The sequence below is a fragment of the Lissotriton vulgaris genome, chromosome 5 (genome assembly GCF_964263255.1).
Source record: "Lissotriton vulgaris chromosome 5, aLisVul1.2, whole genome shotgun sequence".
Taxonomy (NCBI): domain Eukaryota; kingdom Metazoa; phylum Chordata; class Amphibia; order Caudata; family Salamandridae; genus Lissotriton; species Lissotriton vulgaris.
In genome coordinates, this window is record NC_141693.1 from 988,410,389 (window position 1) to 988,438,011 (window position 27,623).

Below are 27,623 nucleotides of genomic sequence, written 5' to 3' on the forward strand. Positions count from 1 at the left end.
CTTCCTAGCTGCAGTTCGTGCTTGTGCACTGGATGGCCGATAGTTGCAGAAAACAGCTTTCTTAATTCAACTTATAAAAGTATCATTGCTTAACATTCCTAGTGAAGCTACTTCAGTTTCATCTACGTGACGGCTCCTCCTACGTAGCAAATGTCACAAATTATTTGCGTTAGATTGAACAGGGAGTCTCACTGCACGCAAAGGGTCAGTAAAGTAGTCCCGCACAGCAAAAGATTCCACGTTTAGGCGCTCAGTCCTGCCACAACAGCACCTGATTAACATCTTCTGATGCCTCCAAGGCATGCCGCAAGTCATACAAATAAATACAGGATTGCAGGAGGCTGCAGCCACGTACTGCAGCTTACTTAGTCACCTGGACAATATAAAATGTACATAACGTCACGGGACAAACCGTCCCTGGTGGAAAACATGTACATACTTAGTACACATGATCGCATCAACCACAAAATAACACTGGCTACGTCCAGGTTTTGCGACTTCAGGGACTATAATTTATTTCTCAAAACTGGACTTCAGGGCCAAGTTTATTCCAGACCCCTGGCGGTTGGCCGCAGGTTCTCTTGGTCCGCAAAACCATTGGTTAACAAAAAAGCTCCCAGCGCTAAAGCATTTTTCATCACCTCCTCCACTGGTTTAAACAGTTTTTCTTTTTTTAAATGCGTTTTTATTTTTTTTGTTAAAAAAAAAAAGACTACCAGTTCCTATATAACCCACAGCACAATCAGCAAATTGTAAAAAGAACCCAGGAGATTGAAAAACTGACCAGTATGTTCTTACTTAAGTTAAAGCCCGATGTGAAATAATTACATAAAACAAATGAACTGATAAACAGCTTCATCTTTATGCCCTACCTTCATTCCTCATTCCTAATCTGGGAGAACAGCATCACTTCATACGTGGCATTGTAAAATGCCACACATGCTATGACCAAGCAGACACAGCACTAGCCCCAGGAAGGCCTAACCCTCAGTTCCTTAACTAGCAGCGTCCTGACTTTCTAAGTGGGCTGACAGTGTGGACGCTGGTTTGGTCACTGTAAAACAGAAATGAGCAACTAAAGTCTTGTGCATTGTGTATGAATGTATCTGTTGAAATCAGATATTACTTTTGAAAAGAAAAAGAAAAGTAAATCTGAGTGTTTCTGTTGGTCCCTAGAGAGGACAATTAGCTTTTAAGTTTTTCTATTTTAAAATTCAATTTGGCATTTTAAGACTATTCTTCATGTCCCTCAGATGACCGATATTGTATATTAGTAACCAGGCATAGCACCGAATCCAATTCCTTTGGGTATTCCCCATGTGCAATGTTGTCATCAGACGCTGGTGCGGTATGCAAATCCTTCAGGGACCAACCCTTCAAATTCATCAGTTGAAAGAAGTGGATGGAAGATCCTGTGTTCTCAGAAATGCTAAAATATCTAAGCACCAATCTGTCCATCAGACTGTTCTTATGGCAAGCCCGACTGTGGTGGTTGGGGATTTAGGGGATTCTGTTTGAATGGGTTAGTTTGCCAGAGAAATATGTTGGTTTACGGTCTTGTGAATTGACCGGTTTGATAGGGCGCCTATTAAGTTGGCAAAAAGCAGGGGAGATGTGATTCCAGTGCCAGCGGCCAATGACTAATCAGGTAACTGCACCTGGGATTAAAGCAGACTCAAAGGCACAAGTCCCTGAAGCATATGAAGATAGATACACATAGCCCTGCACCATGGTCTCTTGGACATTTATAAGGAATTGTGATGTGATGTGCTGTCAAGACAGAAAGGATTGGATCGTGTTTAGGGATGCGGTTGGTGTCTTTGTATTTTTACCTCCATCAATATCAAGGAGTTGTGTATTGTCCATGAACTGCTCTACTAAGCAATAAGGTGTGATAATGAGGGCAGTGAGGGGGCACACAGGCACGGATGAGAGGAGACTGGACCATACTTCTGGGGACACAGGTGGTCAGAGAAACCGTTTTAGTGATTGGCTAAAAATACTGATTAAAGTAGAATACAGAGAAAAGGAGTTCCGCTTTGAGGACTCCGCAGATGAAGGGAACATAGGATTTAAGGTACTCAGCAGAGGTCGACGTGTTGCCTTTTGAGTCTTGGTGCATTCTGCCTGGATCTAATGAAAGCAGTTTGAAGGGAATGTCTAAGGAATCCGAAAGAACACTCATGCCATGTCCACAATGACACTATTGACCATGGAGGAATCAGATATTATGGATAGAGATATTGTGAGCAATCAACCATTGAAAAAACTGGGATACGAAATCCCATAAATTAAACATTTGTCATTCTAGCCGATATAGTTTGCCTGCACCAGTTGTGAAAACATTTAAGGTTCATATGTATGACTTTGGGGGTCATAAGACCTAAATATGATCCTTAAACTGAGGCAGTGTCTGTGGGCAGATGTAGAACTACCACTACACCCTCGAGGAAGACTGGTACCTGGGCAAGGAGCTCTAGATTGGTTCAAACATATACCAAATCTTCCATCTCCGCTCCTTGAGTAAGAGGGCAAGAGAGATGCTGCACCAATGGGCGTGGATGTATGACGTTGCCCACACATACAAATTGGAAAGGGAGCATGGGATTCTTAGAATAATACAGTTTTTGTAGGAAAGACAACCGAAATGACTTAAGCAGTAGCTTCTATTCTGCCACAGGAAGACAATAACATTGTGGGTGCTGACCAAGGCTCTGCTTACAAATGAACACAGATGTAGTCAGTTCATACTGGAGCAATCAGGTGTTGAGTTTCCTCACTTGCTGGATTTCATTTGTAACAATGTTTCGGGTTCCGTAAACAAAATGTTCAGGCTGACAAATAGGTGCACATGTCCGAGATTGGATGTTGTATAAGACACATTATCTAACACCTCCTATGTCTAGAATTCTTCCAAGTTGGTTGCAAAACGAAAACATTAAGAAACTCACTCTCAAATGTCTAAGAGTGCAGTGATGAATAAATAGAAAGGAAGGATCAGCCATCATGCACTAACTCAATGAATTCAGACAATTATGTCAACTGCAGTTTTACAAAGGTATTTGTAAAAATACACGGAGGGAAGAACATACATGCCCGTCTGAACACTGTAAGTGTAATTTAAGCACACAGGCTTCCACCTTTCACAATGCAGTGCCTTCCTTGACAATGAAAGCAACAGTTATATTCCTAAAATAAGGCTTATCCTGCTACCTTCGCAGATACCCAAATAATTTTTTTTTTCTAGCTAGTCACCAGTTTATCAGCCCATACATGCAGTTTTTCAATTAGGACTCCTCCATAAGGGTTCAGACACCATCTCTCCAGTCAAGGGTCTAAAAGTCTGCTGGACTGATGGAACTGGCGGTGATGGCCGCAGTCTTTAAATATTATGTGGAGGTAGCAGGAAGTTTGCGGAATGCTTACTTAAAACTAGATCTTGAGCTCTAGTGATTTTGTATGAAACAGCACAAAGACAGACAACCTGTACATTTCATTTTTCGGGGATCATCATCATCTTTCACTTTTCTTTTGGTCCTCTGAAAGAAAACTAGTACCCCAATCCCTCTGAAAAATACTATGCAGGAATTTCTGCAGCATAATACGTCAGTGGGAAAAAGACGCATTTCGGGCAACAATTTCCTGCATTACTGGAATGTTAAATTATCAGGAAAATCTGTGGATCACTTTTACTTCAAGAGCCCTTGCTCTGGGTCCAGAGGCGCGGCCTCCTGCATCCACAACAGATCCATTGCAGCAGATCGAGCTTGTCTTCGGTGGATGCGGCGTAGTCGCAGTGTGTACAGTACTATGGACAGGAGGACCACCAAGATGCAGGCAAAAAAGAGATAGTGGTTGTAAACGAAGGCAAAGCGCAGCGAGCTTACATGGGCAGGGCGCATGCTGTCTTGGTGAATATCCCTAGAAAACAGGTAAGTGGTGGATTAGAGAGAGAAACAAAAACAAACAAATCTTCAGCTGAATAATTGAAGGATATATAAACATTACATTTTGGAGGAGAAAAGTCATGAAAAAGCAAAAAATACACTTAAACAGCCATATGAATAAAAATCTAACTGTTATTCTCCCCCCAAAAATAAATATTTGCCTTGATTTAATCAATAGACTCATCGCTCATTTCCCCTCTACTAAACGGTGAGTCCAGAGTCCTACATTACTCCGCCCAGCAGTGGGCCGGACTGAGAACCAAAACCGGCCCTGGCAAAGTCCTCGGCCGGCCCGCTGGGGGTGCGACTGAGCTCTTTGTCGGGCCGGTTTTCTTCCGATTTGGTTACAGGGCCGCTTTATGCTGCAAAAACGGCCCTGTAACAAAAACGGCCCCCTGGGCCCAAAACCGTCCCCCACCATTGCGGCGCACCGGGGGATTTCCCGGTGCCCGCAACGGCCAGTCCGGGCCTGCCCAGCAGCACTGCAGACGTGCTCAGAATTCCTCAAGCGAGGCTTACGTGGCAGCAGCTTCCACCAGCTACCCCACACTGTGTAGCTAGCACTTATCTTAGCATGGCTCTCACTTCCTCAGGCACGAATCTGGCCATGCATGAAAGTAGTATTACCCACGGTTGATCCGTGTGGGACCTTTTTTCCTCAATTTCTATCTTGTTCTAGTTGGAAACTATCCTGTGTTTGAAAAGCATGTCTGTTTGAGTCTCTAGAAGCTAGAGGAATTAGCGTAACATTGTCCTGAATCATCTTAGCAAACCTTAGAAGAAGAAATGTCTAACTTTAAAACGTTTGGATTCTCAGATGAGGATTTTGCCACGCTGGTAGGAACTAATGTAGAATTTGGCACTAACCAAACTAGTAATCCACAAAATAATAGTGACCATAATAAACTAGTTAACCTACAAAAGAAATTAATTAGAGTACAGGCTCATGGGGAGTTTATGTTAAATTATCTGAAAGACGGCATAATCCCCATGGGTTTAAGGATTCGGAATATTCCGGGTCTGTTCGTAGACATTAAGGATTTTCTAATAAAATGGAGTATGATCGCGAGTCGGTGCTCACGAGATCTTATGATGTTGATCATCTCCACATCTAAAGAATTAGTGATTGAGATAAAAAAAGAAATAGAGGAACTTGAAGATAAGCTGAAAAAATCTACAACTGCAGAGGAAGCAGAGAAACAACTAGAAATAATCAAAAAAGATATACTATCTTTCTCTGAATACTTAAAAAAAAGAAAGGAAGACAAATTCGTTAAGGATAAAAGATTTTACTCAATAGAGAAAACATATCCTTATATAGTGGATGGTTTTTATAAAGCTGACACACAATCAGGAACAAGTAACCATACTTTCCAACATAGGGTTAACAACTTCTCCCATTCTTCAGCCTCCAATTCCGAGTCTGAAGGCGAAGAAAATATGGGTTATCAAGATGACAGACCCTTTGAACCTCGAAATGACCAAAGGAATGTACGCCAACCTTTTTTAGGTCACCGAGGGGGGAGGGGAGGACGCCCGAGAGTCCGTTTTCAAAACCAGACCAGGGGCAATTACCAGTCCAATCAATATGCCCAACAACCTCAGCAATACTTAGAAACGAGGAACAAGCAGTATTGGAGGAACGGGATGTAATCCCCATCTTCAACCTATCCTCCTATACCCTCGAATCTTCAGACCTGTCTCTCCTTTCAAAAGGCTTATCCTTTGTCCCGCATGCTAAAGTTAACATCTTTGAACTTTACCAGGATATTCACTCCTTTCTGAGGAAAGTTAGATTAAAAAAATTCTTTTTACAAAATGACCCAATGGACTTAGATAACATGAGTAACAATATTGTGGCCTTACCATCTACCTTCACCCCCTCCTTAAATCAAGTAGGACCGGAAGTCGGCATATTTGAAAGGGTTGTATTAAAACGATTGGATCAAGCCCTGAGATTCATACCGAAACCCAGATATAATATCTCTAAAGGAGAATATGAATCCCTTGAAAGATTCAGACACAATGAGACTTTGGTGATTAAAAATAGCGATAAGGGTGGAGGTATAGTGGTGATCGACTGCAATACATATGAAAAAAATATGACTCAAATGTTGAATAACCCTATTTTCTATAAGAAAATCAAGACTAACCCAACAGAGAGGATAGTCAAAACAATCGATAGACTAACCACGAAAGCTGTAAACGAAGGTATAATAAATAAAAAAGAATACGATTTTCTCAATAAATCTGAAAGGAAGGTATCCTGCATTTATGGTCTTCCTAAGGTCCATAAGGACCTACTAAATCCACCATATCGCCCTATCGTTTCTACGATTGGAACACCTCTAGAGGCCCTGTCTAAATATTTAGATCAGGTCTTACGTCCATATATCTCTCTATCGAAGTCATATGTGAAGGACACCGGTGACATGATTACGAAAGTAGAGAATCTGGCTTTTAATGAGGGCAATGACATCTTGGTGACTCTTGATGTGGAGTCTTTATATAGTAATATACCGCAAGCAGAAGCGATTGAGGCTACAATGTGGTTCATCGATCTCCATAAAATTCCCTGCTCAAAATCGTTTATTAGAGACTGCCTGACCCTGGTTCTAAAGGAAAAAATTTTCGAATTTGGAGAGGATTTGTATTTACAAATCAAGGGAGTAAGCATGGGGGCTTCTATGGCCCCATCGATTGCAAACATCTACATGATTATGTTCGAGAATAAATTCATTTATAATGAAGTGGCACCATTTTTTGAGTCTGTCTCTCATTGGTATCGTTATATTGACGACATATTTTTTATATGGACCAATGGGAGACAGACTCTACATGAATTTTTATTGTGGTTGAATCTCACAGATGAAAATTTAAGATTCACTGCACATATGAATGAAAATAAAGTTGAGTTCCTGGACATAAATATTCGAAACAGAGAAGGCATACTCGAAGTAGAACTATTTACGAAGCCCACTGCGCGAAACACCCTTTTGCATTTTAAGAGCTACCATCCGCGCTGCCAAAGAGACAGCATCCCCTTCTCTCAATTTTTGAGAGTAAGGCGGAACTGCACTAACATAAAAGATTTTGACACACAGGCAGAGAAAATGAAACTTAAATTTATCGAAAGAGGGTATCCCCACCGTTTGGTGAGAGTAGCCTATAAGAGAGCACGATTTTATGATCGTGACACCCTATTATATTCACAAAAACAAAAGGCAGACCCTAAATTAGTGTGCATCACTAAACATTCTACTATGGACTCAACAGTCAGACAAATAATAAATTCTAATTGGCATCTTTTAAATGTCCAAGATGATGAACCCAAATTGCAGAAACCTATGTTCGCCCACAAACGAAATAAAAATTTAAAAGACCAAATAGTGCACTCCCGACACAAAATAAAAAGTAAGGACATCCCCTTTATCCAGAAATCAATCACCGGATCAAATGCCATCAAGGGTACCTCTCGCTGTGGCTCTTGTCAATCCTGTGATACAATCATAGCAGGTGAAACAATGGAATTCAATAAAATTAAAATTCAAGCAAAGGAACTCTGGACCTGTAATACTAAAAATGTTGTATATTTACTCGTTTGTCCCTGTAATCTTGGATACGTGGGTGAAACATCCCGCGCTATCAAAACCAGGCTAACCGAACACAGGTCCGCCATTAAGACCCTGAAGACCACAGCACCCCTAGTGAATCATTTTACGGAATATAAACATAAGCCTGAGGACCTGAGATGGCGCATCTTAGAGAGAATGAATTTGCAAAAAAATCAGGGAGGGGATGCATCCGTAGAAAAAGAGAAGTCTTTTGGATATTTACCCTCGGGACTTTTGAACATGGTTTAAACCAAGAATTACCCTGGGAAAATGCAATTATATAATTTAGCCATATAGTTTTTTGTATATAACCTAATTATGTCATCCATAGGATATATTTGCACGGTCGTCATGACAGACAATATTTTACACTATGTTGACATACCGTCAACAGTCGATATTTGTTCATTCTAAGTCATTATGTCTGCAATCCTAATCTTTGCAAATATAAGCTAGAATGCCTCCCATTGAAAAACCTTTTAAAGAGTATGGCAGTTGTGAAGACCCTACCGCTTTAAATAGAGGCGGGTCGCACCTGTATAAATAGCAAGGGTAGAAGGACTATGTACAAACGCCATTCGTCTATCCGGAACCGCTGAAGGAGGAAGTTTTTTTCGAGCAGTAGCACATCTATCATACCGGTAAGAGCATGAAACTGTTTCAGCATACCCTACGCTGGGGGGGGGGTTTATTCTCGATGCTCCATCCTTGGCACGTTTTGGACGAGCATTTAAATCTCCCGCCTAAACCCTCTGACTACGCTTGTAACCGAAGGGTTTTGTTTCCCTTGTTTAGTGCCTGTATCGCGTTTACCGCGCGCTTCTAAAATCAGCATATGTCAAATCCCTCGACTCGCCCCCAAGCTACAAAGAGCTTCTCCAGGAACCGCATCACGGCATTTCTTTGAAAAAGAGATACAAGCGTTTAAGGTAAATATAGGTAATGAAATTTGTTTTAGGTAAACCTTACATGCTTAATTAAGCATTTAAAAATTCCCGCCTGAATCCGCTGATTACGTATGTAACCGAAAAGTTTTCTTCCTCGCTTAGTGCCTACATCACGGTGCTGGCGCGCTTTTTAACCAACACACACCGCGTCCCTTGAATCGCTCTCAGGCTACAAAGAGCCTTTCCAGGAACTGCCTCTTGCTTCCTTTGAAAAGGAGAAAGAAGCGCGCAAGGTAAACATTTAAAAAGAGAGTAGACTTTGGTAACCTTACATGCTAAACCAACCACCCTGATAGAAATCTTTTTATGTCCTTCTTTACCAGTGAAACGGACCAATAACGTAGTATATCGCTCAGAATATCTTGCTGCTATATGAATTAACGTATCCTGGAATCCCTTCTCACCTTTTAAAGAAATGTTAAGTAATAGGTGAAAGAAAGAGAAAAAAGGAAGGCCGCTGTTAGACACTATCTGAACAGGTGAGCGGCCAGAAATGTTTATAAGGATATTATATCATTATAATGCCCTAACATATATCTTTTTTAAAAATAGCTACAATACAGACTGAAACGAACAAATAAAAACGAAAGTGCCTTACTTCATCCACACTGAACTACTTTGACCAAAAAGATTTCTTTAGGTAAGCATTTGAGCTGTTAAAAGGTTCATCCAATTTGAATAAAACTAAAGTCCATCCATATATTTAAGAACATAGATAGGTTAGGAAATTTGAATAATTATTAGCCATAAAAAACCACATGAATAGTATAGACATGATTCACTTTTTAGTTTAAATGGTCAGTTTTAAGTTACCTTTCTCCACCCTTGCAATGTAACTAAATGGTCATCTTTAAAAGTCATTCTTGCCCAACCTTTCCATTGGAACTAAATAATCAACTCTCAAGTTATACTGCCCTACCATCTTGTTTTGAGTCCCCTAGATGTTACGCTAATCTCCATCAAACAAAATTTTTATTTAGGTCTATGATTGTAAGGTTATATAGGTATAGCTACCTATTGAAATTATGTGCATATTGTATATGTATATTAATGTGTAAGTATGTAGAATATGTTTCTCTCATTCAATGTATTGATTTTCCAACTGTATATCTCTTACTTGCTGTCTATATTACAATATAAGTCTGGCAAATAGAAAGCTCTCTACCAATTTGAGAACACCCTGTGTCTACAAAGGAAACATTTATGCAATGAACTGTTTTTTAATAGTCACCTAAATACGTTTTTATTCTGTTTAGAGAGAGAGTGGCTGACTATCTACTAGTCCTGATGAAGACAAAAGACTTTGTCGAAACGCGTTGACACACAGCCCTAATCTTCGTAAAAAGGAAAACAACAAATTTCTTTTTTTATGTATCATGATGTGCTTCTAATGTATACTTAAATAATAGCCACATGTTTTTTATGTATTTTATGTGAAGAGTGTATTATCTATTAAATTTCAATTATTTTTGATATCATTTCAGTTCATTGCATTATTTTTTATCCAGTACACATTCATATTTGTGTTTTCTACTATTTAGCCAGCTTTTGTGTTTGAAGTCTGCCTGGGTTTTTGCCATTACAAAAAACATGCATGAAAGTAGGCCACACTGCAGGACTACGCTGACTCGGGGGCACCGAAGAAGTTATCTTGCTAACTACACCAGCACCATGCAAGTGTGTGCAGTTTTTATGTTTAATGAAAAAAACAATAACAGTTTAATTTAAAAAAATTAAGAGCCCAAAGGATGCTTAAATGATCTTTGTTTCTGAAAAGTTGAAAAGGTAACATCTCTTATCTAGTTAAATGAAACACAGCTGTCAGAAGTTTATATTGCATTTGCTATCCTAAACTCAGTCGACTGTATGCGGCAATGATCAACTTTCTAATGGGACAGACAACTGTGCCTACCGCTTCTGCTTTCCTCATTCCAAAAACGTGTGCATCGTTACACAAATTAGCTTAAAAACAAATTATCATTTAACTTCGGGTTGGTTGCCATTCTTTACGGCTCATACACTCCCTTTGCCAGAACCTCCTTACCTTTACTAGTTTGCTACCATGCCTTTTTCCATCCCATTTCTTGATACATCCCCTGGCTGAATTGAACAAGTGTGAGACATGAAAGCACACTATAGTGACCTGATATTTTTGATGTAAGTTCTAAAATCACTCCTCAAGTTATTTTTTCAGGTCATCCCTAAATACTTGGTTGCAAAAGACCTATTGCGGGCTTACTGAAAACTAAGGTGCCCATTGCTTAGTACTGGTTGGCTTTACCGTCATTAATGTACTTGCTTCTATTCAGTGGCTTTCCTTATCCCAGCTTATTCATCGTGTGTTTGGCCCTCCATTAGAGCATAGCATCTTTACTATCTCCCTCATTGGCTGGATTCTATCCTTTCACTACTCCTATTTAGAGAATTATTTTTTTCTTTTTATTTAAGCACGCCCCTGCCAAACTCCTTTCCTTCCTCACTCTGTGTTGGTGTTACTTTCTTGTTCTTCCCCGCCTCTCATGGCGATTTCCCTTGGGTGCTACTTTTCCCAAACCCCAGAGGATCCAATGCACCCCACCACATATTTCTTTAAAAATATATATTTTAATTTATTTTTTGGGGAGGACAAGGCCCTCCCCCCAACACAACTTGCCTCATTTTCATTCAGCTCAAAGAAGTAAATACAATTTAAAGAAAGGCACCTGCATCAGCTTGTAAACACACATTGCAAAATACTGTGCAGTATGGGACCAAAAAAAAAAAGTACAAAAAGGCGCAATGATGCTGCAATGTCTAATTGTATGTGCATGTGTCTATAAAATAATGCAACATCCTTGCATTTTTGGGGGGGCTTGTGTTCCATTTTGGGCATTCTGAAGAGGTTCTCAGAGGGCATTGGCAAAGGCGAGGCCTATTTAAATTGCCAGTACGTGTTATAAACGTGCATCCTCTTCCTCACACTTTTGGAATCACAAGAACAATTTTCAGCTCATCTAGACTCAGGATTTGCAGCCCAAAGTCCAAGATTCGGCCAATAATACTTGCAAAGCCAAAGGGACTCCATTTGAAACACCTGATTGCAATACTGCAGCAAATGATTCATTGTTGTATACAGGCATTCACTTTACTGATCACCAGGAATGGACTTATGCAAGTAGTGCAATGCTACAATAAAGATTGCTTTAGAACTGTAGGTTAAAGCGGTACCCAGGAGGCAGGCAGTAGTTCTGGTAAAGCTTTGGACACATCGGTTCAACGTTTGTTGGACTTTTCATTTAAGCACTCTCTTTAATCGGAGGTGAACCTTCTCATTCGTTTGGCGGAATAGATCAATTAGTGGAGTCAAGTCCGGTCTAGAATCCCTTTGCATCCAGTAACTCCGTAATCAAAAATTCATGAGTGTCTCAATACACGTAGACACCTTCACCGTATCAAATACCTTGGCAAAGGGCCTCAACATGGCCAATAAGCAGACAACCCTACATCCCTTCTGCTTGGTAGCTCCTACATATTGCTCAGGACTGCAAAACTTTGAGGCCAAATTACAGGATAGTTAAGGCTTGTGAAGTGAAATTGGTTGTTTGGTCATGAGCCCTGATTTTAAACAAAACCCAGTCCAGCTAACAACAAGAGGAAGGAAATCCTTATAAAGTGTCCCAAACAATCTTGTGCGTATAAGCAACAGCAGCCTTGTCCCAATTACTCTTGCTAGTAGTAACATATTTGGATTTGCCTTAGCCTTTTTGCTTGCATTACTGTTCATGAACCAAAGTTCCAAGTCTACAAATTACTTCCTCCACTCACTAGAAAAATAACAGAATATAAAAAAACACTTCAAAAACATGTCACGCACAGTAGCAATCATGCTTTTGCACAGCAAACTCTGCCTGGAACGCTCTAATGCAGGGCATTAGAACTACACCCACTCCAGGCACATTTAGGAAAGATTTAAACTCCCACTTCACCAGTCTTAATCTGGACTAGTCAGAATTCCTTGATTCCTTATTTGAAAACCGGTGCACTTACATATACACTTCTGATCTAGTTTTGATTATACTTTGCTCAGTGTATGTATAGTATGTATAGGCATTTATATAGCGCACTACTTACCCGGAGGGTCCCAAGGCGCTTCGACCGCTGCGAAACCCTTCCTGGCTTCCCTGGGAGATGGTCCCTTAATGGGTATCTCCAGGGTGAGACCAGGCATCCCCGGCGGTCTGGTGGGGCCGTTAGTGAAGATGAGGCAAGCTAATGCCCAGAGTTGCCGAGTGTGAACGCTGATCAGAGTGGGCACCGAGGCGAGAGAATTATCGAGTCCGCTGACCCTGGTCCAGAAACCTGCCGCGCCGGGAATCGAACCCTGGTCCCGGGCCGTCCTCTGCTCTTGGGTCTGCCGCCTCTAACCAGTGAGCCACACTACTTCACTACACACTACTTCACAGTGCTACTCCTGTTTGAGGTTAACCGTAATCGCAACTAAAATACTTTAAAATCGCTGTGGTATACTGATGTGCCATATGAAACTGATAAATAGAGAGAAGCATGCGAGCGGATTTGGTTTCCAACCACAACACGCTGCAGCAAACTCAGAAATGTAATATACAATGAACAAGCCAAAGTGCAGACAGATATTCACAGTTTTGAATATCAGTTGGTCTAGGATAATAGAAATAAAAAAAGACAAAAACAGCAAGCTATGCAAATTCAATAAATACTCTTTACAGTAAATTGAATTGATTGTTATTTTAAGGGGAATCATTTCTAGCAAGACCGTAACAGAAAATTAAGGAAAGTAGATCAAAATAAGTACTGTGGACTAGAAATAATCCCACGTAAAAGACAGCTTTTGAAAGAGATCTATAAGGATCAATTAAATAGGCTCATGTCTTACGCAATTTCCAACTCGAGGGGCTCTTTCTCTAGATCCGCTAACAATATAAAACCCCACAACAAATATATCTGAACATTAACCCACAGCTTTGTGTTAATTTGGAAGCAAACATTTTTCCATTTCCGAAATGGGAAAATAAATTGTGTTTGTGGAAGAAATTGGTAAAAACAAAACATATACCGAAGAAAAGTGATGCATTCACTTTGACCAGCATTTCATCCACTTATTACACTGATACACCAATTCAACTGCAATATAAAACAATGATTTACTTGAGGGTTGCACAACATTCTGCTTGCCACAATTCTACTGCCTTAGAGGGCTACGAAGGGAGCAGGATAGGCAATCTAGAAGCATTTTAGCAGTTTGGCTGTGCCAAAGTCAGAACAGGGACGAGAGGGGATGGTGATTTGGTGTCCATTTCGGGACAGATTTATGATCTAGTGGGCTTACGTAACTGTGCACAGGTAGTAGGGCAAGTCATGACACTGCCATCGTCAGGTTCTTTCTGCACCTACAAAACTCCCACTTTTGGGGTGGAGCTCAGGACTGATGTAACCGCATTTCAAGGCATGACTTCCTATGCATGAAAAGACTACTGATGTTGTCACTCCTTATTTTACACCTAAACATTTTGGTGTGTACACCAAAATATTGTAACAAGTACTGTGTGGAGTGATGTTTTGTCCTTAGCGTCTGTGACGTTCACACAACCGAAGGATTCGATTTGTGATAATTATTTGTTCAGTGGAGCTTGGGCTTTGTGTGAGAAAGTGATTTTCAGGGCCGGCTTTAGGGCAGTGCCACTGGTATCACCACCTTAGGCGGAGAGTTTGGAGGGTGCAGGGTTTAGATATATTTTATGGGTTTAAAAGAAACAGTGGTAGAGTCCATTGTATGTCCAGCAGTTTTCAAGCAACAATAACAATATCAAGATAACTCAAGTGATTAATCTTCCTGCTGGAGAGAGATCCGAGTTTTGTCAGTTTAGACTCATCAAAAAGTAGTGCAGCAGGTTAATATGCCTACTGCAAAGGACATGTACCATGCATATCATTGTACTGTATTTTATGTGGATAGCTCAGTGGATTACTGCTTTTGTCACAGAGATCCTTTTGTCACTTGCAGATTATAAATTACAATCCTAATAAAGCACAGTGAGATATGTACTGTCAAAGGGCCGCTTGCAAATGTCATGGTTTAGGTTAGAAAGTTATGTTTATTTCCTCCACTCTCTGATTAGCCTAATGTTGCTAAAAAAGGGTTTGTTTGGGTAGAAGAACAAGTTACTTACCTTCGGTAACGCTTTTTCTGGTAGATACAATATCTGCCTGTGGATTCCTCACCTTGTGAATATCCCCCTTGCGTCAGCAACGTTCGGAAAATTCTTCGTAGCACGCCGGCGTGGACGACGTCATAGGAGCACGGCTTCGCGCGCGACTCCGTCCGACGTCACCGACTCCACATAAGGCCCACGTCGGCGTGATGACGTCAGTTCCGCCCTTTTTTCCGTGCCTTCGAGGCACCCGGACGGACCAACAAGTACATATATATATATATATATATATACACAATGTACACAGTACATGCAAAACAAATGCAATCAAAGTGCAAAACTACACAAAGTCAGATAAAACCATAATTACATTTGCACATAACCTCAGGTATAGCAGAGTGGACAACGGGGAGGCGGGTGGGTCAGTGAGGAATCCACAGGCAGATATTGTATCTACCAGAAAAAGCGTTACCGAAGGTAAGTAACTTGTTCTTCTGATAGATACATCTGCCGTGTGGATTCCTCACCTTGTGAATAGAGTCCCACAGCAGTCCCCACTCCCGGAGGAGGGAGTCCACTCTGCTACACCAGGAAATCTTGGAGAACAGAGCGCGCGAAGTGGCCATCCCTCCTCACCTCAGCATCCAAGCAGTAGTGCTTTGCAAAAGTGTGGAGGGAGGCCCAAGTAGCGGCCCTGCAAATGTCCTCAACAGGAACACCTCTAGACAATGCAGAAGTAGCAGACTTTGCTCTAGTTGAATGAGCTCTAATACCCTCAGGAGGGTCCTTACCAGCCAGAGAGTAGCAAATCGTGATGCAGAGAATAATCCATCTGGAAAGTGTGCGCTTGTGCACCGATCTGCCCTTCTTGCAGCCAGCAAAACCCACGAAGAGCTGATCGTCTATTCGATAGTCTTTAGTCCTATCAAGATAGAAACTAACCGCTCTCTTCGGGTCCAGGAGATGAAGCCTCTCCTCCTCCTTGGAAGGGTGTGGGGGAGGATAAAAGGTAGGAAGGGTAATGGATTGTCCTAGGTGGAAGGGAGTAACCACCTTAGGCAGAAAAGCAGCCCTGGTCCTAAGAACCATTCTTTCAGCATGGATGGACAAAAACGGGGGCTTGGAACTAAGAGCTTGAAGCTCACTTACCCTCCTTGCCGAGGTAATTGCAACTAAGAAGACCGTCTTAAAAAAAAGAAGCCTCATTGGACACTTGTGTAAGGGTTCAAACGGCGAACCCATCAGATAGGTTAACACAAGATTCAAGTCCCAATGTGGAACAATAAAGGGAGAAGGAGGGAACTTATTAGTGAGCCCCTTCAAAAATCTTAAAACCACAGGTGATTTAAAAAGAGAGGGCTGATCCGGCAAACAGAGGAATGCCGATAAGGCCGAAAGGTAACCTTTGACAGTGGCAACAGCAAACCCCTGCCGTGCCAGAGAAAGAGAAAATAACAAAATATCAGATAAATGAGCCTTTAACGGGTCAACATCCCTCTCCCTACACCAAGACACAAACTTAGTCCACCTATACGAATAAATGGACTTGGTGGAGTCACGCCTGGCAGAAAGTATGACATCCACCACATCGTTAGGGAGAGAGAAAGAGTTCAGATTGCCCCGTTCAATCTCCAGGCATGAAGGTGTAATGTCTGGAGGTGGGGGTGTAGAACCTGCCCCTCCATCTGAGAGAGGAGGTCTGCCCTGAGAGGGAGACGGAGCGGCGGGTGAGAGGAGAGGTGGAGAAGATCTGTGTACCACACCCTTCTTGGCCAATCCGGGGCGACCAATATGACTTGGCCCCGGTCTTGGCGAATCTTCCTCAGAACCCGAGGAATCAAGGGTATGGGAGGAAACGCGTAAAGGAGCTGACCTCTCCAGCTCAACTGAAACGCATCCCCCAATGCTCCTTGCATCGGATACTGGAGACCGCAGAATGACGGGCAGTGAGCATTCTCGCAAGTGGCAAACAGGTCCACCCGAGGAGTCCCCCACATCTGAAAGATGTAGCGAACAACCTCCGGGTGAAGCCTCCACTCGTGGTCGGCAGAGAACTGACGACTGAGAATGTCCGCACGCACGTTCAGAACTCCGGCCAGATGATTCGCCATCAGACAAATCTGATGGTCCTGAACCCAGGACCAGAGGCGCAGAGCCTCTCTGCAGAGACACTGCGACCCCACTCCTCCCTGCTTGTTGACATACCACATCGCGGTCGTGTTGTCCGTCAGGACTTGAACCGACTGACCGCGAAGGGAAGGGAGGAAGGCCTTGAGCGCCAGACGTATCGCCCGTAACTCTAGAAGGTTGATGTGAAGCAACCTTTCCTCTGGAGACCAAAGACCCTTGACCTCCAGATCCCCCAGATGAGCACCCCACCCTAGAGTGGATGCATCCGTTATCACCGTGGCCACCGATGGTGGAAGCTGAAAAGGCTTTCCTTGAGACAGATTGCCTTCCACGCCCCACCAAGACAGATCCGCTGCAGTCTCTCTGGAGATCTTCACTGACTCCCCGAGATCTCCTTTGTGTTGATACCACTGGAGTGCCCTCATGTGCCAGCGTGCATGGTTGACCAGGAGAATGCAAGAAGCCATCAGACCGAGCAGGCGAAGGACCTTCAGGACCGGAACAACCGCTCCATAGTGAAATAAAGGAATCATTTCCTGTATGTCGCGAATCCTTTGCGGAGGAGGGAATGCACGACATACAGTAGTGTCCAGTACCGCACCTATGAACAGGTTGCGCTGGGAGGGCACCAGGTGAGATTTGGGCACATTTATTGAAAAACCCAACCTGAACAACAGCTGCGATGTTTCTTGCAGGTAATGAAGCACCTTCTCGGGCGCCTCCGCTTTGATCAGCCAGTCGTCCAGATACGGGAATACAGGAATCCCCGACCTCCTGAGATGTGCAGCCACCACCTTGGTGAAAACTCGAGGCGCAGTAGTAAGACCAAACGGAAGGACCGCAAACTGGTAGTGTTGCGATCCCACCGTAAAACGGAGATACTTCCTGTGCGACTTCAGGATCGGGATGTGAAAATACGCATCCTGCAAGTCGATCGACACCATCCAGTCTTCTTCCAACAGCGCTTGAAGAACCTGCGCAAGAGTGAGCATTTTGAATTTCTCCTGCTTGAGATAGAGATTCAAAATCCTGAGGTCCAGGATTGGACGTAACCTGCCATCCTTCTTGGGGATCAGGAAATACCGGGAGTAGCATCCCTGACCCCTTTCCTGCTCCGGAACCACCTCTATCGCACCTTTCTTGAACAAAGCCAGGACTTCTTCCTGCAAGCGAACAAGGTGGTCCTCCGAACAAAAACCCTGGCAAGGAGGGTAATTGGGAGGGAACTCCTGGAAAGGAAGAGCATACCCATTTTCTACGAGATTGAGAACCCAAAGATCTGATGTAACCGATTCCCAATCCCGTAGAAAATGAGTAAGCCGACCCCCCACCGGAGCCACATGATCCAGAATGGCGGATCTAGGGCTGCTTTGCTGCAGGGGGAGGGGGTTGGTTATTAGAGGAAGAGGAGGAAGAGGAGGAGACCTGGCGCCCACGACCACGGCCCGTTTGCTTTCCTCTGTAGGATTTATACAGAGGATTCTGGCGCTGCTGCTGCTGCTGCTGTCCTTGATTGTAGGGACGAAAATTGGGTCTGCCAAAACCCCTATACTTCCTAGTCGCAGAGCCCCTCGTCTGAAGGCCCAAAGACTTCGCCGTAGCCCGGGTGTCTTTGAATCTCTCCAGAGCTACGTCAGCCTTCTTGCCAAAGAGACCTGTCCCATCAAATGGTAAGTCCAACAGAGTAGACTGAACGTCAGAAGAAAAATCGGAGGACTTAAGCCATGCGGCCCTTCTTGTAGCAACAGTAGAGCCCATAATTCTGGCAACAGAGTCCACCGTGTCCATACCACTCTGTATAACCATACGAGCTGCAGCCTGAGTATCAGCGACCACCTCGTTAAAGTTCTTCTTATCGTCCTCTGGAAGCTTAGAAGAAAGCTGTTTAACAGAGTCCATCAACGCGTGAACGTATCTCCCCAAGAGGCAAGTAGCATTGGTGGACTTCAAGGCCATGCTACCCGAAGAGAAAATCTTTTTAGCAGACTGGTCCAACTTTTTCGAGTCCTTGTCTGCTGGCACCTGAGGGAAAGAACCCGCAGCCCTGCTGGAACAGGCGGCCTGCACTACCAGACTCTCCGGTGCAGGATGCGAGGAAAGAAATTCAGGGTCATCAGGAGCCACCCTGTAACGCCTTGCCACTGACCTGGAAACCGCAGCAGCAGATAAAGGCCTCTTCCATACCTCCTTTATTGGTTCAGTTAATGCATCCGTAAAAGGAAGCGTAGGCTCCACAATTGAAGAAGGCGAATGCAATACTTCCGTAAGGATGTTGGGCTTGTATTCAACTGTGGGCAAAGTCAAGCCTAGCAACTCTGCAGCCTTCTTTATGACGACATGATAGGGTGCCAAGTCCTTAGATGGAGCGTCAGAAACGGTTGGCAAACCCCATTCAGGAGAAAGTTCCAAGCCACTTGCATCCTGAAGGTCTTCAAAACAATCCCCCTCTTGCAACTCTCCTTCCTCAACCTCGGAGTCCATAAACTCCTTCTCCTCCAAGAGGCGTTGTGCCCTGCGCCTCGACCACTCCATACGGACCGAAGTCGATGGATCCGGCAACGACTCCGACGGCGCCGGAGCCGACGTCGAGCGAGGAGCCGGAGGACGGGAAGTACCACGATCCGAATCCACTCGAGGCCGATCCGGAGTCGGCGAAGCCGCATGCGAAGTCGACGACCTCGGCGGCGCCGTAAAGAGCCAAGGAGTGCAAGGCGTCTGCATAAACAGCATAAAGGGGGCCGGGGCATAAGCCAGGGGCACAACCAAATTGAAAGACAAAGGACCCATGGGACCCATAGGCGCACCAGCGGGGTACATCGCCCTCGAGTAAACACCAAACATGGCGTTTAAAAACTGCGAGGGATCCTGACCTGGACCTGGGAAGGGTGGGTACGAACCCAACGGCCGCTCCGAAGGAGGCTGATCCGGCAAAGGCGCACCCTGGCCCTCTTGTTCTTCAGGCTCCACAACCGGAGTCGGTGCTCGAGGAACCTCTTCTTCATGCACCGATGAACGGTGCGACTCCAGATCCTGTTCCGGCTCATGAACTGGAGAACCAACGTGAGATTGAGCTGGAGAAGGAGACACGAAGTCCTTGTGATGTTTTCGAGACTTCTTCCTCGAATCCGAAGACTCCTTGCCAGAGTGGTGTCTGGAGTGATGTTTACTCCTCTTATGCTTCTTTCTCGAGGAGCCCGAAGCATGGCCCGAGGCCGACTTGGAACCGGACCTCGACCTCCCTCTGGACCTTGATCTCTCTCTCGACCTCGACTTGGCCCTCGAAGCCGACCTCGACTTGGCCCTCGAAGCCGACCTTGACTTCGACCGCGACCGTTGTCTCGACTTCGAGCGCCTGGACACTGACCTCGAAGACCTTCCGGCTTCCCTTTCCTTCACCTTTGCAAGCAGAAGCTTCGCCTCCCGCTCTCGCAAGGCTTTGGGGTTCATCTTGTCACAGGAACGACAGTTTTTGACATTGTGACCCGAACCAAGACACCACAGGCAGTCGGGATGCGGATCGGTGATCGACATCATCCGGGAGCAGGAACCACATTGTTTGAAACCTGTCTTCCTCGACGACATCTTCGGCGATGAAGCGAAATCCAACAGAGAAACAATAACAGCTAAACAGCGAAAAGATACAAAAGTATCGCAGAAGATCCCAGAAACCGTTAGCGTCGACGACGCGGAAAAAAGGGAACTGACGTCATCACGCCGACATGGGCCTTATGTGGAGTCGGTGACGTCGGACGTAGTCGCGCGCGAAGCCGTGCTCCTATGACGTCGTCCACGCCGGCGTGCTACGAAGAATTTTCCGAACGTTGCTGACGCAAGGGGGATATTCACAAGGTGAGGAATCCACACGGCAGATGTATCTATCAGAAATGAACAGTTGGACCGCAATTGAAAGGCTGTCTAAAAGGGACATCGTAATTCCTATGGTGGTCAGTCAGACGGGCTACTTGAGCCCGTTGGCCAGTCCCTCTGCCCTGCCTCCGACCACTGCACATTGTAATGTGGCGGTTGGACTGCAACAGCAGATGTTGGTCGGACCGCAGCCGATAGGCCAACAACTGCAGTCCGACAAATATCATAATGATGTCCCTAGTATACATGGGAGCATTAAATGCAAACCTATTAGTGGACAGTTACCCACTACAAAACATTAAGGAACTTTCAGCCACATCTGAAGGTGCTTTGGTGTTCCCAACTCCAGATCTTAGGTCGGCATACCACCAGACCCAATTGTAGCAGGACTCCAGGCCTTAAACAGCATTCTTTACGCCATCCAGCTTAACAGTTTATTCCAGTTCAAGTGAACTGCGTTTGGTCTGGTGTCCATGGTGTTTCAGAAAGCTATGTGTAAGACTTTCAAGGATGCTGAACAATTTGCGGGTGATTTAAAGACAACATTATGGTTTTTTCCACATATATAGATCACCAAAAGCACATTAAAGACATTTGCCAAGTACTAAGTGTATGGGGATTAATTTAAATAAAAATGCAAACTGTTCCTAAAGGAAGCAGAATATTTAGGACACACTATCTCTAGTAGTTTATTTACGGATAATGGTGTCCAGTTGTCATCTGATATGATGGAGTTTTTAAGTGCGGGTGTTACCCACATACCTGCAGGCCTGTCTGGTCCTCACACTAACGAGCAGGTAAAACAGTCTAATAGGATCCTCAAAGAATGTAATGCGAGTGCCCTTATAAATGGTATTGTTAGACCTGGGATTTTGTCGTCGTTTCCCCTGACTGTTGCCTTCAGACCTCCGTTTTGCTGACATCGTTTTTACTGGCTTTAAGGCTCTGGGCACTTTATTACTGCTAACCAGTTCTAAAGTGCATGTGCTCTCATTTAAACATGGTAACATTGGCTTAACCACAATAGACATATTTATTTACTTGCAAGTCCCTAGTAAAGTGCACCACGTGGCATGGGCTTGTAAATTAAATGCTACTCACCACCCCCTTTTGTACCGGTTTTGGCCGCCATACGTGTGGCAGGGTATGCTCAGACGTGAGTCCCTTGCTCACTTTGCCACTGGATTCAAGCAAGCCGGGCTGAAGACGGCTGAATGCCAGAAACCGGTCCTCGGAAGCTTGTTTCCGGTCCAGTGAAGACATGGCTTGGCAGTTCGGGCTGGACTGTTCCCATGAGGCACAGGGTCAGACTGATTTGCATATAGCCATGTCTGAACTGGGGTGGCAGAGTGGGCTAAAGAACGGTGATGGATTAAACCCAGATCTTTTGACTGGGTGTGAGTGTTTGATTCAGATGCTCCGTCCATCACCACCCCCTTTTGTACTGGCGAGCCTGCAGCACGGATTGTGCCACCCACTTTAGTAGCCCTTTAAAAATATCTCAAGCCAGCCACTACAGAACCTGTGTGTGCAATTTTAAACTGCCATGACGACCTGGCAAGTTAACCTTCTTGGTAGACCCAAACCTTCCTTTTTAATACATATGTCACCCTTAAGGTAGGGCATGGCCAGCCCAACAGCAGGGTGCTGTGTACTTTTTTTCTTTTTTTTTTTAAGTTTAAAAAAACCTTTATTAACATTCGTGCACAGATACACAGCTCATGCCTACAACCACAGCATCGCCGGCAGCATGTTATTCCAATCACTGAGTTTCCATATGTGAGATATTTTGAACAGTATTTCAACACAGCAAGCCGCCTACAATCACATCGAGCCGGCCGCATAGTGAGTTAGGTCTAGTATACTCTACATAGTAAGAATGGCGAGATGGGAGCAATCCGGATACTGCAATATAACTGTGTTGTCTATATATTTAGCATGCAATACACATCTCACCCTCTATGCTTCGTGCACTCCGATATGCATGTTCCAGGTATGTCCATAGTGCTTTCGTGGTTCCCAAGCAGGCGAGAGTACGATCTCAATGTCACCGATAAGTAGTGTGTAGTGTCAGTGTATGTCCCCAGGATCAGGGCATCTCTCTAGGTGAGTTGCAAGTGTATTACATCTGCCCGGGAACGTATCGTCCCGGCTCTCATTAAATGTGTAAGCGCATCATCCTAATTAGGTCTCAGGAAGTGCTCCCACAGTAAATTCCCATACTGCCCGGTGGAGGTCGTGCGGGGAGGATGTATTAAACTCCATAGTGGGCCCATTACGTGGGCCTAGTATGTATCAATCAGGCCTAGTGATTATGTTGGGGTATGGTCTCTCTCTAAGTCCGGCAGGGCGCTATCCGCCGACTGAGTCGCCGTCTGCATAAAGTAGGTGTGTAGTGGGCCCCATATGTCGGCTGGTTTAGATGTCATCGATTGCATTTCCGAGTATATCCCATATTGCTCCTGACAATGCACCATGTCTTGCATCCAGTCCTTAAATTTGGGGGCGCGCCCCCTTCCCCATCTACACGCCAGTCTTCTTTTGGCTAGTAATAATGCTACGTTGGTAAATTTCCTGTTACTCCTCGAGATTTTGGCCGTATAGCCCAATAAAAACAGAAGAGGCTCCAACTCTATTGTGCCTCAATCATTAGCTTCAGTGCCTCGTGGACCTGACCCCAGTATAGCCTCACATGCGGACACTCCCATGCTAAATGCATAAAACCAGCATCAGGTTGTTTACATCGTTCACAACAATCCGAGTCTGTGAGGTGAAAACGATATTTTCGGGCCGTGGTGTAGTACATTCTATGTAAAAATTTATAGTGGATTATTTTAAAACGGCAACTTGACATCAATGTCCCCGCAAGCCCACAGCAATACTCCCACTGTTCATCTGTCACCTCTCTACCTAGATCTTCAGCCCAGTGCACCCTGGCCGTACCCACAACCGCAGGTATATTGCCTCGTATGCTGCTGTATATGCTGGATACCAAATGAGTGCCATCTGCGCTATTCAGGACCACGTTAAGGGGAGCTGTGCAAGGGGGCTCACTGAGGTAATCGGGAGCACCTTTTTCAATCCTTCTCGAAGACGGATATAATAAAACACCTCCAAAGGGCTAGGGGGGTGTTCACCAAAGAATTGCTCCCGGGAGCGGAAGATTCCTCCAGGGAATAGGTCGCCCCATGTCCCTATATCGAGTCGACTACACTTATTTCGGAAGCCCACTTCCTGAAATAACGCTATCTGAGGGTGGTAGGAAAGAGGCATTCGGGGTGCGTATAGCATCTGTGCCCGCAGTCGCTGCCCTATTCTCCTCCACGCCTCCACTGTGCACGTCACTGTGGTTTGCGGGGTATCAAGAACACTAGCAGGACCGTACACAATACCAGTCAAAGGCAACGGGTGGGCAATCCAATCCTCAACAGCTATCTGTGGCATAAAGCAGGTGGGTTTCATCCAGTGATACAAATAATGGGCCTGTGCACTCAGATAATAAATCTCGAAGTCAGGTATATCAAAACCTCCCATATCATAAGGCTGTGCCATAACAGCCCATTTGAGTCGCGCCTGTCTACCCCCCCATACCAACCGAATCAATTCAGACTTCAGTGTCTTAAAGAAAAAGGACCCTGGATAGTATGGTATATTGAGAAAATAATAAAGAAATCGAGGTAAAATTACCATTTTAATCAGAGAGACCCTGGCAGCCATCGACAATGGAAGTCTGATCCAACGCGAGACCGAGTCTGACAGTTTGGTAATGGCCGTTCCATAGTTTAGCAGTAGTGTCTCATCCCTATCTCTGGATAGTTGGATACCGAAGTATCTTAGATCAGTATGGCACCATTCCAATGGGTAATCCAGTGGAAATTCCGACACAGCAGCAGTTAATGGGAACAGCTGTGACCTCCCCCAGTTTATTGTTACGCCAGACAGCCCACCAAAGGCAACGAATTCCGTCAATAGTGCATTTAGGTTATTCCGAGGGTCTTTGACATATAGTGTTACGTCGTCCGCGTATAGCGAAATCGAGAGCAGTCTCTGAAAACAACGAAAGGAACTATCTTTGTGCAATTGTCTGACACAGCAGGCTAAGGGCTCTATCGCTATAGCGAAAAAGAGAGGGGATAGTGGGCATCCCTGGCGTGTGCCTCTAGTAATTGCGAAGGCCTCCGACAGGTGCCATTGGCTAGCACCTTGGCCGTGGGAGCAGTGTGTAATAAGCGTATCCACTCAACAAAGATCATAGGAAATCCCATCTTATGCAGGACAGTAAACCGATATCGCCATTCCACAGAATCAAACGCCTTGGAAGCGTCTAAAAAGATCGCAGCCAAGGGAAGTTCCGGGGCCACTGTTTGTATGAGTGAGAAGACGGTTCGTAGATTATGGGAGGTCGACCTTGTTGGAACAAATCCCGATTGATCGGGTAAGATAATGCTGGTCATGAGCAAGGAAAGTCTCGTAGCCAACACTTTTGCAAGTATCTTTGAATCACAATTAAGTAACGATAGGGGTCGATAAGAGTCACACTGTGTTGGGTCTTTACTTGGTTTGAGGAGAGAGGTAATCACCACTTCTCTCATGGATCGGGGTAACACCCCAACCTCCAATGAGTCTTCAAACACTTCTTTCAACACTGGAGCCATTATATTGATATAGCATTTATAAAACTCAGCTGGGAGTCCGTCTAATCCATTACTGAGGGACATTATGGCCTCCCGGATCTCATCCAATTCAAGTGGGGCGCCAAGGAACATTCTATCAACGTCGCTCAGCCAGCAGAGCGCTAGTTCTCCCAGAAATCCCTCAAGATCAATGTCATCGGAGGAGCGGGAGGTGTATAACCGCTTATAGTGCGTCTGGAGTGCGGCTAAAATACGATCATTGTCCCTATAGGCCTCTCCCGAGTTATCCACTAGTTCTAATATGGTGTTGGTCCCCCGTGCATCCTGCACTGCCATTGACAACGCTCTACCATGCCTATCTCCCTCATTATATTGGCGAGCTTTCCAATATTTGTCCCTGAAATGTATTTCCCGCTGCGCCTCAGCCTCATATTCCGAAAGTTTGGTTCGAAAGTGTTGTTGCAATAGTCCCGTATGGTCTTCCAGCATCTGTCGCTCCAGCCCTCGTAACTCCCCTTCCAGTTTCCGCATTGTGCGCTGTATGTCCCGTAGTACACCAAAGCTCTTAGCTATGCACCAGCCCCGGACCGTAACCTTAAAGGCCTCCCAGACCGTCTCCACACTACCCACAGTATCCTTATTGCGGGGAAAAAAATCCTCTATGTCTGTCTTCAGTTCTTCACGAAAGACAGTGTCCAACAGGGCAGTAGGCTGTAGCCGCCAAGGACGCCGGGGGCGAACATAACCTTGTATAGTTAGTGTAACCAACACCGGGCAGTGATCTGAGTGAGTCCTGGCCAAATGCCTTGCAGCTAATATATAGGGAGCCAGTTCTCTCGACAGAAGGCAGTAGTCTATCCTTGCCCACGTTCCTGTGTAGGAAGTAAAATGTGTCCCCTCTCTAAGTCCAGGGTGTGTATGTCTCCAGCTATCCACAAGTCCCCCCTCTTCCACAATGCCTCTTAGTGTCTCCCTTGCTCTGGGATGATATAGTGTCTGTCCATCTGCCCTATCCAATTCAGGAGTCATGGCTACATTGAAGTCCCCTCCCCCCCCATATGACGTGGCGCGATCCAATATCTGATATCTCTCCCCACAGCATTGTAAAAAATTCAGGTGTGTCCACATTAGGGGCATAGCAATTAGCGAAGGTGACAGTGTCTCCACTCAATCTCCTCCATAGCACAACATATCTCCCCGCTTTATCTATCCGTTGGCCAAGCAGTGTGAAGGGAACAGTGCGATGAATAAGGATAGCAGTGCCTCTGGCATATGACGAGTGGTTTGAAAACACTCTGATCCCAGCCCACCTGCCAGCGAAAGTAGGGGTAACCTGAGGAGGGATATGTGTTTCCTGCAGCATCACCACTTTTATTTTGTGCCTATCAAAATAAGATATTTGTCTGCATTTACGAGCATCTTTTGGACCCCGCACATTCCATGACAATATAGTAAATGCATTTGAGTCTATGTCACCCATTGAAGATGATCAGCATTTATCCAACAAGTGCCCACAACAGCCGCATTTACCACATCCCACTTCATCGGCCCGATCCACCACCTGTCTCTTTTACGCCGTCCTTTTGTATACCATTGTGTACATATCTCTGGTTGCTGTGTGGTCACCCAGCATTTCTCACCTGAAGGCCATGTAAGTAGTCCAGAAGCACATCTGTGCACTGTGTCCACATTCAAGAACGTCCCCCCCCCTCCCACTGAAGCAACCCCAACCTGCCAGTATCAATACCCCCCCATCCCACCCAAAAACTCCAGATAACAGGAGCCAAAATATGCCCTAATCAGAAAGCAACAGTAAGGGCATTTCCCATCAATGATACAGCCCAATATCAAACAGACGCCAAACATGACCATTGGGGTACACCCTATCGGGGTCATCTGGGGGACACACGTAGCCACCCCCTACACCTTGCCCTCCGCTCTGTACGGCCTCTTGGGGGCATAGTCTAAGGGAAGGGGGTGGTGCCTGGAATACTTTACCAGCAGCAGATCAATACCCGTCCATGGTATTCGCGACGAGCAACGGCGGTCCCATACGGTAGCGGCATCTCTGTAGACGTCTTGGTGAACTCCATCGGTACACAACAACACCTTTATATTCAATACCAACTCTGGGTTAAATGTCTACGTTCATCTACTGCTCTTCTCCAGTCCCTCTTCATCTTCATCTCGACGTCCCGGCCCTGACCGTCGGAGAGTTTTAAAAAAAAATCATCTACTTGCCGCGGGTTTGTGAAAAAGTGTTGTTTAGCTTGATGGATCACTCTTAGTTTGGCAGGGTACAGGAGTGCATAGTCTA

The 27,623-nt window shown here is 44.9% G+C and overlaps 1 protein-coding gene across 1 annotated transcript in view; it reads right to left on the bottom strand.

Moving 5' to 3' along the window:
- Positions 1-706: 706 nt before the first annotated feature.
- Positions 707-27,623, bottom strand: part of ENTPD7 (ectonucleoside triphosphate diphosphohydrolase 7) — a 229,407-nt gene continuing 202,490 nt past the window's right edge. The window contains exon 13 of the mRNA XM_086922599.1: positions 707-3,921. Within this exon, the coding sequence (XP_086778725.1) occupies positions 3,690-3,921 (232 nt within the window). The 3' untranslated portion in view covers positions 707-3,689. The remainder of the gene's footprint in view (positions 3,922-27,623) is intronic.